This window comes from Natator depressus, chromosome 2, assembly GCF_965152275.1.
Source record: "Natator depressus isolate rNatDep1 chromosome 2, rNatDep2.hap1, whole genome shotgun sequence".
NCBI lineage: Eukaryota > Metazoa > Chordata > Testudines > Cheloniidae > Natator > Natator depressus.
This window is the reverse complement of record NC_134235.1, coordinates 25,192,007-25,206,485: the sequence shown is the minus strand read 5'-3', so window position 1 is coordinate 25,206,485 and position 14,479 is coordinate 25,192,007. Positions and strand designations below refer to the sequence as shown.

At 43.1% G+C, this 14,479-nt stretch overlaps 1 protein-coding gene across 1 annotated transcript in view; it reads right to left on the bottom strand.

Annotated features, from left to right (window-relative positions):
- Positions 1-14,479, bottom strand: part of SAMD12 (sterile alpha motif domain containing 12) — a 231,598-nt gene that overhangs the window by 200,624 nt on the left and 16,495 nt on the right. The window contains exon 2 of the mRNA XM_074943920.1: positions 12,611-12,789. Coding sequence (XP_074800021.1) covers positions 12,611-12,789 — 179 coding nt within the window. The remainder of the gene's footprint in view (positions 1-12,610; positions 12,790-14,479) is intronic.

Below are 14,479 nucleotides of genomic sequence, written 5' to 3'. Positions count from 1 at the left end.
GTGGGTTTTTAATTGCAGTGTAGACATACCCGAAGTGACTTGCCCTGGGTCACACAGGAAATCTGTGGGTAAGTGAGAAATAGATCACCCAAGGCCCAGCTGAGTGCCATCACCTCTCTCTTTATCTAAAAGCAGGCATTTCCCCAATTCCTGGAAGTCAAAAAAGTGCTTACTAGGACATGTTGTATATAGAAATCCACAGATTTGGGATAAATTAGTCCAGCATACAAGGACTGCACCTGTATTTCTAAAATTAACATTCAGACTGAACACGACTTTATTGCACAAATCGACTCACTTAACACAGTGTTACTAATACTGACAAAGAAGGTGGGCCATATAGGGCATGTCTGCACTGCACACTAAGTCCAGATCTGTGGGACCTGGTCTTGTGAACTCTGTTTCCAAGCCCATACTTGTGCTTCCACACTGCACCATAAACCTGGGTTTACAGTTGCTGGACCTGGGTCTCACAGCCATGTTAATGCCTCCATAATGCACTACACAGGACATTCTGACTTGGGTCTGTGACTTGACCTGTGTTCACACTGCAAAATGATAGAGCTTGGACCCCCCTGCAGGGTTCTAGGAACCAGTTCCTGAATGCTTGCTGATCTGAGTCAGCCTGATTTGTGTGTGGATAGAAGGGGGGATTGGGCTCAAGCTGGAGCAAAAGCTCAGGTTTAATGTGCAGTGCAGATACATACCTCGGATTGAAGGTACATCGTCACTACGGAGCTAAATCGGCACTGCTGCAATTGATACAGCGGCATCGATTTAGCGAGTCTGGTGAAGACAATCGATGGGAGAGCAGTCTCCCATCTATTTCTGTACTCCACATTCTCAAGAAGCGCAAAGTAAATCAACAGGAGATAGCATGGTGTAGACACTGTGGTAAGCAGATCTAGCTATGTGGACTTCAGTTAAGTTATTCATGTAACTGGAGTAGCGTAGCTTAGATCGATTTACCACGGTACTGTAGACCAGGCCTCAGTAATAACACCAGTCTAAGAAAGTGAAACCCTTATTTGTTTCTTTTTTTAAAAAGGAAGTGTAATTTATATTTTGGCTATCCGGTTCAGCCATGGAACACTGCACCTACATTGCATGACCTATTCCAGGACATATTAAAATGAGATTACTTCATGCTTTAGACCTTCACATTACTAAAAATGGAAGTTAACAAGCTGGTCAAATCCAGGCCAAAAAGTTACAGTAGCTACCTGAAAATGCCCTTTATATAGCTATCATTGCTACTGAATCTAGGCATTCCCCGCTCCCCTTTTTTACCTCTGGGAGGGATTTCACAAATAAGCAACCAAAACCATTTTCAAAAGAGAAATAAAAAAAGTTTTGCATTTAAAAAGGAGAGCTATTGAAACTGCTAATCAGTTTTGTAGGAGGTGCCTAGTGAAATAACTTTGCAGATTAGTGTAGTTATTGTTATTATACAGATGAAGTGATCTGCTGGGAGAGGGTGGAGTGCCAGCAGTGAAGCATTAAACTGCTTTCCTATTTTAAGCATTAAATTGGTTCTTTACTATGTCTTGATTGTAAAAGCATAATCCCTTTTAATCAAGATTTTATATTTTAAGGGCATTTTTATATGTTTCTTCCCCATCCAGGCAATTGTAGCATTAAAATACTGGTTTCAGAGTAGCAGCCGTGTTAGTCTGTATCCGCAAAAAAGAACAGGAGTACTTGTGGCACCTTAGAGACTAACAAATTTATTTAAGCATAAGCTTTTGTGATTTATTAATACTTATTTATTCTCGAAGTCATATCTGTAAACCCATTTAGAGCTGCTTCAAAGCAGAAAACAGTTTTTGGAAGGCTTTGTTGGGCAGCTTCATGGTGAGGTGAAAAACATCAGCAGCAGAATAACTACAGTATTCATGTGCATACTTTATGGACCCAATTCCCCCCCTCCTCCCTCCCACCACACACAAAAATCACTTTTAAACTACGTACTCTTTTTCCCAGAGAGGAAATTCAGCTTTAAAAAGTGAGTTTATGTCTTCATTTGTCTACAGTGGGCATATTACAAAGAGAATAAAGCTTGAAGCTTATTTCCATAGTACTGTCACCTTTGCTGTTTACTGCTTATATGCTTACTAATCACTGCTGCAGCGTATACAGTAATAGCTCTTCCTCTCCCTGCACAAACCCACATTAGTATTATGGGGAAGAATAAAAATACCAAGCTTTCCTTTTGATTGCCTTGGCAGGAGAATAGAAACCACACAGATATAGACTGGCTCGTTGTTTCCTTATGCTCCCCAATCTGTTTGTCTCCACCTATTGTCTCTTGTCTTATACTTTGATTGTGAACTCTTCAGTGCAAGCACCATCTTTTTGTTCTGTGCCTGTCCAGCACTTGGCACGCTGGGGTCCTGATCCATGACAAAGACTCCTAGGCATTACTCCAAATGCAGCTAACAACAACAGATATACAGACCAACCAACCAGGGCTAGTTTGTGTCTCTTAGGCCTGGTCTACACTGGGGGTGGGGTGGGGTGTGTGTGTGTGTGGGAAATCGATCTAAAATACGCAAGTTCAGCTACGAGAATAGCGTAGCTGAAGTCGACGTATCTTAGATCGACTTAGAATCACTTACTTCGCATCCTCGCGGCGCGGGATCGACGGCCACCGCTCCCCCGTCGACTCCGCTTCCGCCTCTCGCCATAGTGGAGTTCCGGAGTCAACGGCAGAGCGATCGGGGATTTATCGCATCTACATTAGACGCGATAAATCGATCCCCGATAGATCGATCACTACCCGCCGATCCGGCAGGTAGTGTAGACGTGGCCTTAGGCACAGTCCTGAGCTGGGGGTTGTGAAGAGCCCCACCAGGCCCAGGCTATTCTCATCTACCCTGGGAATCATATTGACACAGATCCACCCAGAGAATCAGAGCCGGACATAGCCTCTCCAGTCCAGATGTCCCAAGACAGAGCTCAGCAAGCAGAGTCTTTGGATGTGTGCACACACACACACGCACAGAGTAAAATAATTACTTTAAAGAAAAATATTGCTCAAAAATAAGGGGCCTCAGTGTCATCGTAGTTTCAGAAGACACCAACAACCTGTCAGCTCAGCAGTGTGTTCATTGCCGGGATTTCTCTGTTGTCAGTTATTTGGCCCCACTGTGCCATGTGGTTTCTTCATATTATGTTAGTTGTGTAAAGAGCAAAAGACAACCATAGTGTAAAATAAACCCATGTCACTAAGAATATACCTAGACTCCATGTCACATCACTGGATTTCTACTCCAATAAGAACCTACCTGCAAGGCCCGGATATCTGCTCCCGCTCAACAAAAGGGAGACAACACTTTCTTTTTCTGCTAGCTATTTCTCATTGAAACACTGAACTAAGAGGAGATTTTGTATATGGCAGACGAAGTCCCATAAAGATATTCTAATCAGTTGGACCAACCACTGAATTATGAAAAGACCCCATTCATTTCATGTGGGCAGAGGTCATTGTATGTTTCTATTTCACTGTTCAAAACAGAACAACACGAGTCCATGCTATATTTTCATACTAATGTACACACACACACACAGGCCATAGTCATGAACATCTCAATTATACTTCTCTTTAGCTTGATATTATAATGTGAATAGTCATTTGTTGAATTGCAGATGCAAAAGTGTGTGTGTGTGTGTGTGTGTGTGTGTGTGTGTGTGTGTGTGTGTGTGTGTGTGTGTGTGTAAAGAAAGCTGTAGTTTGAAAAGCTGAAAGCTTTTTCCATTTTTTTTTGTTGACATTTGCTGCATTTCTGTGTACAAGTCTGACAGTTATTTTGCACACAAATTGTGTTACTTATTTGCGGACAGTTTGGAGGGCTTATCTTATCTAAAAAATTGCCCGGGCAAGCCAAACAAATTCTCTGCCTTGATCCATATTTAATCAAAAACGTTACATCACTGCTCCAGCAGATGCAAGCAAATGTTGAAAGAGAAAAGAGGATGTTCGTATCAAGCATTTCACCCCTCCAGTTTAGACACACTGAAAGGCAGAAGACATGCAAGCATCTAACTAAGAGTTAAAAGAAAAGCACAGCATCAAAAATGAAGACAGAGGCAAGAACAGCTAAGTGCTGTAAATTACAAAACAACCACAAAATGAGACACCAGGGAGCCACATTACCCTAAAATGTAACTATATCAATTGAAACTGAATGTAACTGAAACTGAAAAACTGAAACTGAAAAAGCCAAACTGAAAAAAATTTTGGAACCATTTCAGTACTCAGAGCAATAGGTCCTGTAGACTGTGATTCTGTAACTATACTTACTAATTCTATCAAAGACTGGGGCAGGAAGAGCTGTTGTGTGTCACTATAACTATCATTAATAAAGGAAGAAAAATCTACACTAAATTTACTTCCTCTCGGGTTTTATCTTAAGAAATGAGCTATTTGAAACAGAGCTATTTGGATTCTGGTGAAACACCCCTTCCCCGTCCCCCGCCCCCCATCATGAAATGTTTGTTAACCTCAGCCAACTGGCCTGGGTTTCAGCCTCAGGCTTGCAGGGATATCCTGGTGCCACCCCTCTAGCCTTTTTTCTCCCTGTCGCTTTTCAAAGGGAAAAGCTTAAAACAAGAACGTCCTGTTCAATAAATAAAAATAACTCTTTTGGAGTTTTTTGGAATAGTGACATTGGCCACCAGTCTAGAGCCATGTGAGGTCTTGCCAATTCACCCTTAAATGGGGCAGATAACAGGATTTAAAGTAAACAAACAAACAAACAAAAAACCTAAAAATTCCCCATTTTTAAACATTTAAAAATCAGACTTCATTATTGGAATTAAACACAGGTTTATGTTTAAAACTAAATATATTTAAAATTAAATTGACATTATGACAACCTATGTTAAAGCCTTTGCTCACTATAATCTATTATAATCAGTTAAATTAAATGTTGGAAAAATATTAAGTGATAAATATTTGCTGCTGAAGTTTTAAAGACAGTCAAACCACTGAATTGATGGAAGTCACTGGCTAAGCACCTGCAACCAGAGTTTGTTGAAATGCTAAACCAGTTTTTGACAGCAGTACCTTCTTCTGAGAGAGACTATTTTCTCCATTTCAGTTTACTCAACTGGTTCAGTTCAATGACTATTTCATTCAAAGTTAAGAAATTAATTTTGAGTTGAAAAAGCAGGAAAGCCTGTTTTCCTCTTCCAATCTATGACAAGAAATTAAGTAGATCTCCTCCTCACACCTATTCTAAAATTGTGAAGGACATGGTGACTAGAAATAATCTGTTAACTCCAGATATTACTTCTTTGGTGTAATAAATCAGCCAGTTTTAGATGCAGAACATGTTTTGATAAAACAGAGTTTTTTCCTTATCCAGCACAGAAGGTAGTTTTATTTAACAATTAAAAAAAAATACTGCTTTCATGCATTTAACTGAATTTCCATCTAAATAGAGTTTGACACAAATGACAAGTACAAGATTAATCATCTAGTAAATAAGAAATGCATCACTCATCTTAATACAAATGCAAAAATTAAGAATCTGACTAGATGTAAAATAAGCTATATAATTGCTCAAATAAATGTGTGATATATATAGGGTATCCTCCTGGCTAGTTAAAGAGGACAAAAAAAAAGGACCAAATTTAGCATAAGGGCTGTATTTAGTTGCAAATCAACTTTTCAGTGATTACCAACCAATGAGAATCAATGCATCTTTAGGAAAATAAAGTACACGTGCAAAACAAGATTAAAATCAACTATTTAAATTACAGCTTTAAATCAGCAAGCAAGAAACCTTGTGTAGGGAGCCAGTGTGGCTCCCCTCCGAACCAGAGGGTAAGGAGCCACCCTCTGGGTCTGAGTGGGCGGGGCCAGGCCGAGCTTCTGCCAATCCCCGGAGGGGGAAGGGTGGGACAGGAAGTACAAAGGGCGGGGCTCTCTGCCCAGTGAAGAGAACACCAGGGAGGGAGGGAGACACAGGCTGCCCCCTCGCAAGCCTGCTGCTGACCCAGGCGAACCCCTGGGCAAGGAGGAGCCTTACCGGGGGGAAGGCCTGTGGCAACCAGGGCTGCCCGCAGCGGGTTATCTGGAGGAACCGGGGCTGCCCGCAGCGGAATACCCGGAGGAGATGGAGGGACCGGAGCGACCCGCCTGAGAGAGACCGGGTAGGAAGTAGCCCAGGGGCCCAACTACACCGTGAGATGGGTGTGTTTTGTCAGCGGGTGCGGATTGCCCGCTGACCCAGCGGCGGGACCTTCGCCTCCCGCCACTGTCAGGGCCCTGGGCTGGAACGCAGTGGAGTTGAGTGGGCCTGCGTTCCCCTACCCCGGCGCTCCCCTGCCTGAGGGCCGCGCTACTGACTCGTGCTGGCACTCCCCTGCCTGAGGGGTGCGCTACTGACTCGTGCTGGCGCTCCCCTGCCTGAGGGGTGCGCTACTGACTCGTGCCGGCCCACCTCCCCGCTAATTCCCCAACGCCCGGGAGGTGGGGCCGAGGCCTGCTACAAAGACCACTGCTCTCCATCGCCCCTAGGGGCTCGGAGGACCGACACCCATCACACCTTGATTTAAATCAACCCACCCCATCATTAAAAGTCTTCATTTACCTAACTCTGTGTGTGTGTGAGAGAGAGAGAGAGAGAGGGGACTGGGTGGTAACGAGCAATTGTTGACTTTTTAAACAGCCCCATTGTAACAGGATCTGTTTAACGTGACAATTATAAAAAAGTTACTAATGCAAAATTTGTGCTTTTGGGGGAATTGTCTGTTCTGGATGTTCATTTCCTTTATTCTGGACATTAAAAATGGAAACTAAGGGCTAAAATTCTTTACACACCGTCAAGATAAAATATCCTTACACATCACCAAAGCTGGATAAATATCAACCTAACAAGTGCCGCTTAGAACCTGCCTTGTCTCTCTGTGCTCAGAGACATGCTTCAAGGTATGCTGTTAAAGTGTGTATTGCAGCACGGGGCCATTAACTACTGCCATAAGCAAGCAGAATTCCATGAAGTCAATGGAATTAACTAGTCTCTACTCCAGTGGTGATATTTGGCCTGATGAGCTGAGATAAGGGAACAGTAGTTGGTTTAGAATTCTCAACTTCCGACCTTTAATGTTTGAGTTCTTTTTTCATAACTGAATTATGGAAAAATATAAAGAGCCCCAAGGTGTTAATAAGCTACATTACAAACAAGGGGGAAAAAGTGTTCAGCGTACTGATATCTATAAAGCGCTTGTCAACAAAAGGCAACGTCACTTCATCTACCATTTTATTTTCTTACAGTTTTTGTGCAGATTTGAAATGCCTGTAAGTTGTCTCTGAGTCAGATATAAAACTGCAATTACCAACTAAACAAAAAAAGTGTAATTGTAGCTCTAGTGGTCACCATTAGGCAGCCTGCAATATTTGCCAACAATTACGACATAATAAGAACCATGTGTGACATGACGTATATGAGAATCAAACTTTTCTGAATAACTTTTTTCTTAATAAATGAAGGGCCAGTTTCTAGCACCCTTGCTCACAAAGAATAGTGCTGCTTTCAAAATCATGAATTAAAGCTGTGAATGAGAACAAGAAATCAGAAAATTTGGGGCTAGAGAGGAAGGAAATGGAAAAAAAATCAAGATGGACATAGGAGCCAGCAGAAATGACATTAAGGATAATGGATAAAATTGAGGAAACACTATATAAGATCATACAGTGGGACCAGTGATGAGCTGCCAAAATCTTAACAGGTTCCCTCCTCACTCCATGAGGGGGTCATTGCCCACCCCCGCCCCCCAGGACTCCTGCCCCATCCAACCCCCTGGCGTTCCTTGACGCCCACCCTCAGCCCCGCCCACCCTCAGCCCCATCCACCCCCCTCCCCTGTCCCCTGACTGCCCCCAGAACCGGGCAGGAGGGTCTCGTGGGTCACCGTAGTGGGTGCCCACCCCACCCCTAAGAGCCAGAGGCACCTGCCAGGGGGAGAGGTGGGGAGTCCTGGCAGTGCTTACCTGGGGCAGCTCCCAGGAAGCATCCCACAGGACCCTCTGGCTCCTAGGGGCAGGGGAGCGTAGCTGGGGAGGGGCAGGGGGAGCAGCCGCTCCCCCACTGATCACATCAAAAGTGACGCCTAAGGCTGGAGCAACCGGGGGAAAATTCGGTGGGTGCAGAGCACCCACCAGCAGCTCCCCGCCACACGCCTGGCCCCAGCTCACCTCTGCTGCTGCTCCTCCTCCTCCCCTGAACACGCTGCCCCACTCCGCTTCTCTGCCCCCCGACTTCCCGCGAATCGGCTGTTCGCGCAGGAAGATGGGGCAGGCTGAGAAGCAGGCAGTGGCTTCCCGCTCAGGCCGAGGGTGGCAGAGGTGAGCTGGGACGGTGAGCGGTTCCCCTGTGCGCCACACCACCCCCTCCCTGGGTTACCTGCTGTGGCATGGGTGGCCCTCCTCACGCCCCCCCACCCCTCACCCCAGCTCACCTCCGCCTCCCTGGGCCTGAGCAGGAAGCTGCGGCCCACTTCTCAGCCTGCCCCAGCTTCCCGCACGAACAGCTGATTCGCGGGAAGCTGGGGGGAGTGGGGGGGGCAGAGAAGCAGAGCGGGGCGGCGTGTTCAGGGGAGGGGGCGGAGCAGAGATGAGCTGGGGCCGGGAGCTGCCAGTGGGTGCTCTGCACCCACCAAATTTTCCCCTTGGGTGCTCCAGCCCTGGAGTACCCATGGAGTCGGCACCTAAGGCGCCACTTTTGGCCGGTTAAATTTAGAAGCCCTTTTAGAACCGGTTGTTCCACGTGGAACAACCGGTTCTAAAAGGGCTTCTAAATTTAACAACCGGTTCTAGTGAACCGGTGGGAACTGGCTCCAGCTCACCACTGAGTGGGACTAACAGTGAAGCTATTGGAGGAAAAATGTCTTTCTAAAACCATCCTTGGCTATTAGTGGAAAAACAAAAGGAAGAGAGACTTCAGCTCTGTATAGGTCCATTCGGCAGTGTAGATTTTAAAGTCTGCCTTTTGACATACTTCTAAGATTAAAAGCAATCGCACACCAGGAAAAGAGCACACACACGTGTGTATGCACAAACACACCCTGATCCTGCATCTATTTGTGTGGTCTCTGTACTTGGGTAGAGTCTCATTGATTTATCCATATCAACCCAAACATATGCCATTAAAGGCTTTATACCACATGTGTATTTGGGGTTTGCTACATGTCCTGCAGGAAAAGAGGGATAGAAGGTTTCTTCTGTTTTTCCATATCAATTCATCTTTAAAATTAGATGCCTTAGTTACTGTGAAAACAAACAGCATTTTAGAAACTTACATAAGTTTTGTAACACCCTGGCCCTTTCTGCCCCCTTCAAAAATCTGCTCTCATAGGACATTCCAGACCTAGGAGTGTTGTATATTTCATTCTTTGCCAGTAGTATAAGGTTCCCCTTCATAGCCCTGATGAGTCGCAAAAATTGGCCCTTAAATCTCTCAATGGTCCATGATGAAATATTACCCATGCTTCATCTCAAACCATTGTAAGAAAGAAGATGATGATATTACTCTGGCAGGTGGAATATTCTCTTTGTTTGAATCAGGGCGGGGGAAGTGGGAGGAAGGGTAGTGCGCCATTCAAAGCATGTGCGGGGCAGGGAAGGAAGAGAAACAGATTCTTCCCCCACCTGACCCTCTTTCTTCCCCTCTCAGGCATGCTTCCCACCCTCGCCTCCAGCAGCTTGACTCCCCTGGCCCATGAGCCCCTACACCACACCCTCCAAATTTAAGTGAGTGGGGTTGCAGTGCTACTCAGCTTTGGCCCAGCCAAAAAGTGGTTGGGCCTCAACCTTGGTGGCCCCCTCGCCTGCCCGACCTATCATTTTAATGGCAATAGCTTGAGGCTACCAGGGGTTTCAAATGTGGGAAGTGTTTCCAATGGAGATGAATTATTGGGCAAAAGCCATGCAAGGTGGTCAAAAGTACATCATAAATTGCATTTATCACATTGCACTGCTATCTATTATATAAATGTCAAAACTACAGATGTGTGCATTAGTATTTAAACACTAAAGGGACTAAAAGCAATGACAGACCCAGAAAAGAAAAGATAAGGACAAAAGAGAGGCTAAATAAATGGGAAATCTATATGATGGAAAATGTAAATTAAGTGTATAATCCAACAGTGTTTCATTTGCAGTATTTTTTCCTCTACTCTCTCATCCTTTCATTGTACAGAAGGAAACAAATTATAGTTACTTTCTTCAATTTGTATACACACACACCCCCCCATAAAAATTGCATTTTATGTTTCCAATTCAAGATGCAGACAATTAGAAAAGATTCATCTATCTAGATCTCTCCAGAATAGAAAACCTGAATCCAGATCAGATGAGAAACAATACTACGTGGATACAACAGCGAGAGAGAGAGAGGATAGAATCACCCAATACTGCAGAACCATGTTCACCAATAATAGCCAATCCACTTTATTAGTTTGATACTCAACAATTATCACAAGCTTAATCCAAAAGAGAAAATGCAAATATTATCAGGCACAAACAAATGCTTCTTTAACAAGATTACTTTGATCAGCACAGTTGTGTGCATATGACTCTGATGGCTGACTTTGCAATACTAATGAAGCAGTTTTTCCCCTCCAGGTTTCCTGATGGACATCCCTGGAAATTAAATTTTCAACTTATCAACAGAACAAATACAGCACAGACAGCAGCAATGGAAGTTTCATCATATTGTGCTGCCGGAGCATCTCAATTTTGACTTGAGGAAAGTGCTTTTATGTAGTAGTGTAGCTTAGTTTCAGCATCCACTTCATATTTGGCCTCTTTGGGTGTGTCTGCAATAAAAGACCCATGGCACAGGTGTGACTGGCCCGGGTTAACTGACTTGGTCTCTCAGATCTCAGGCTGCAGGGCTAAAAATTGGGCTCAGGCTCGAGCCAGAACTCTGAGACTCATCCTCCTCACAGGGTTTCAGAGCCCAGGCTCCAGACCAAGTCCGAAACATCTACACTGCAATTTTTAGCCCTGTAGCCCGAGCCCCATGAGCCAAAAAGTCAATTGATCCAGGCTCTAAGACTAAGTACCACAAGTTTTTTATTGCAGTGTAGACATACCCTTTGAGACTGCAAATAAAAGATTCAGACTGATGTGGAAACCTGTTCAGCAAGGATTTAAGTGAAGCCAACAATTCACTTGACCTGGGCCACTGAACAGACTGCAAATTGCAACTGCTTTTTGTTGCTGTCAGCCTGGGTTGGATTCAGTTAATTGACTTACTGAAGAAAGGATGATGTGAGTTTTAATTGCATCGGTTATAAGCAGGTATCTTAGATAAACACTATTATAGTGAATTCACAGTAAGCATCTATTGTTAGCAAGCCAGGATATTGTGCAAAATATCAAATGTTAATTGATTCTAAAAGTAAAATTCATAATGGTTGTGTATACATTATTAAATTTACTGTTATCAACTGCAGGAAATGTACTTATTTGTTCAAAGTTATTCAAAAATACTGTTGTTGACCTTTCATTTTTTACTCATTTTATCTGCTCTAGTAACCCCTGAAGTACCAGATTTGGTAAAAATAATCAGTCTTCCACTCTGCAGAAGTTCCTCTCCACCCTTCTCTCTTCCCTGCTCCCCCACCGCTCTCCCCCCACTCTAGTTTTTCAGGGCTTACAAGGTCCAAAAGATTGACAGAACTTTTACAGAATCTGGCCCAAAATATTTTACAATTCTTCTATTTTTCATTCCACTTAAAAACATATCTGCCGTGACCATACATAGAGACAGGTTATTGTCCAATATCAAAAATGACTGGAGCATTCACCTTTATTTGATGAGTATCTCTACTGCATGTGAATAAGAAACTAAAAATTCAGGTCAATTTATAAATCAAAGCAGACAATTTATTTGTCTTTAAAATTCACACCAGAAGTATAGCTATTCACAGTGATGTCAGATGTGAAGAAGTTGACTGGGTACATTCTACTTCAAATTACTTTATGCATCATACTAAACTCAGGGTACAGTATGTCTGTACTAGAAACACTGCAGCGCTATAGCTGTAGACACTTATTACAGTGATGAGCGGGGTTCTCCAGTCGCTGTTGGTAATCCACCTCCCTGAGAGGCAGCAGCTAGGTCAGTGGAAGGACGCTTGCATCGACCTAGCACGGCCTTCACCAGAGATTAGGTTGGCTTAACTACGTCTCTCAGACGTGTGGATTTTTCACACCCCGAATTGATGTTGCTATGCCAATTGAACTTCTCAGTCTAGACTAGCCCTCAGTCTCCACAAACTCATGTTAAAGCACAAATCCACGCCGGTCCACTCAGTCACCGTTCTATCCTGTTTTAAAATCAGTCTGCAAACTTACCTCTTTTGCAATGCCTGCAATAGAGCAATTCAACTATTTTTATTCTTTTCATATAGACAGATATAAAACAGTGGAAGCACCAAGTTATGCATGTGCCTAGTGTAGCTATACTTTTCTATTGCTGCAACACTTTCCCCCCTCTGCGGCTGCTTTTTCTCATTGTCCATGACTTTGTGTCTTCTGTGACATATTGGCACACTTCAGGGTTCTGTAAAATAAGCAGTGATCTGAATTTACCTACCTTAGATGTTTCTGGTTCCACCTGTTGTCTCTTGGGTGTCCCTTTCGACTCAAGCACCTTTTGAGTATTATCATTCTTACGTGAGGGCAACTCAACTCCTTCACCTTCAAGTGACAGGTTAATATCTTCTGTGTGGACAGGATGATCAATGCCATTGGGATTCAGATTGCAATGGATAGCTAGAGAAAATTCAACACATATGGCTTAGAGAGAACACTGCACTGGAAGGAATAAAAAATAGCCTAATATGGGAAACATTTATTATGGAGTACAGATAGTCACACAGGTATCTAGGGTTACTTCTGATCATGTCAAAGATATCGTAGCTTGATATTGAGACAGGATAGGACAGGAGGAAACAGAAGGAAAACAACACTGCATAATACTATTCTATTCAGGTTATTGTAGCATATCTACTGAGGTACTTGAGCATCTCTGTGGTCCAAGTGCCATCATATAGGTCTTATCAGCATGAACTAAATTTATCTCGTACATTTATTGCTGGGATGGAACGGAAAGTTTTTTGTATTTTTTAAAATGTAAAACCTTACGTTACTTGTTCCATTAAGTTATCTGCTTAATAAAGTACTTCAGTTCCTAAATAGTATGGGACGCATGCATGGGGCATGCACAGCAAATCAGAAAGGCTACTTCAATAAATGAGAATAATGACTTACACAGCTAATTGTCTCCCCTTAAGCCCTTCACACCACTGAAAATTAACATTTCCACCATATGAACAAATGAAAGGAACTTAACACCTCTATGAACACACACACTCCTATGCATACTAAAGACACACAGCCAGAAATAGGAAAACCCAGAGAAACATGCAATGGAATTTAGAATTGTGTTGATATTTTAACTGGGCTTTTTTGTTCTGTAATTGCACATTCCCATATTCATGAATTAACAACCTTTTATACAAACAGATAGACTTTCAAATAAACTGATCCTGAGGCTGCTTCCTGTTCATGTAAACAAGTACTCAGATTTTTACCTTTTACTTTCTGATTACTGTGCTGTTTTCAGACATATTTATAATTAATAGTCCAGTCTCCCTCTATTTGCAAAAGGGATTAGCGCAGGCAATTTTGTTCAATATTTCTTCCTAGGGGGAATGAAACTGAAGAGCCACTAAAGAAAACAATACAGAATTAAAATGTTTTTGCTTTGCCTGCACACTGGTGGTTCTGCTTCCTTCTCTCACTCTAACCCACTGGTCTCATTTCTACCCGCCATTAGATCAGCCTTGAAAAACTGTCGTGGACAACCAAGCTAAAGCAGCATGAGCCCAGAGCCCGTGAGCAGGTACTCTCTTACTAGAAAGCCCTTTCATTAAATCCCAGATGCCCTTTTAAAATCTGTACACTGAGATTCCAAAGTCTTAGTCCAGCAGAAGACTTCAATTAGGAAACAAAGTTAAAGCACAAGCCTGGGAGCCAAGAAATCTGGGTTTTCCTCCTGGAACTTCCATAAACACCTTACATGATGTAAGACAAGCTACTTCATCCACAAGTGTGCCACAATTTCTTCCATCTGCCCGTTAGCTCTCGGATGATTATGGAGTGATTGGAAGTCATGGAGGTTTGGTTAGGGGAAATTCATTAACAATGGCAGTGTATGAGACTGAAGGCACTACAGAAGTGCCAAGCATCATTGTAAATCGCAACCCTGTTCTCTTACAGTAGATTATAGTCTTTCCTTTATCCCTTTACAAAGGAAAGGGACTTGTTGTGGTGCTGCATAGAAACCATCAGGATTAAATGTTTTCTTGAAATGGAAAAAATAAGGAGCTAAATGTAGCAGTGGTAATAAAGAGTAGGCATGATACTCAAAGGTCCCATTAGGATTATTTCCCATTGTGTG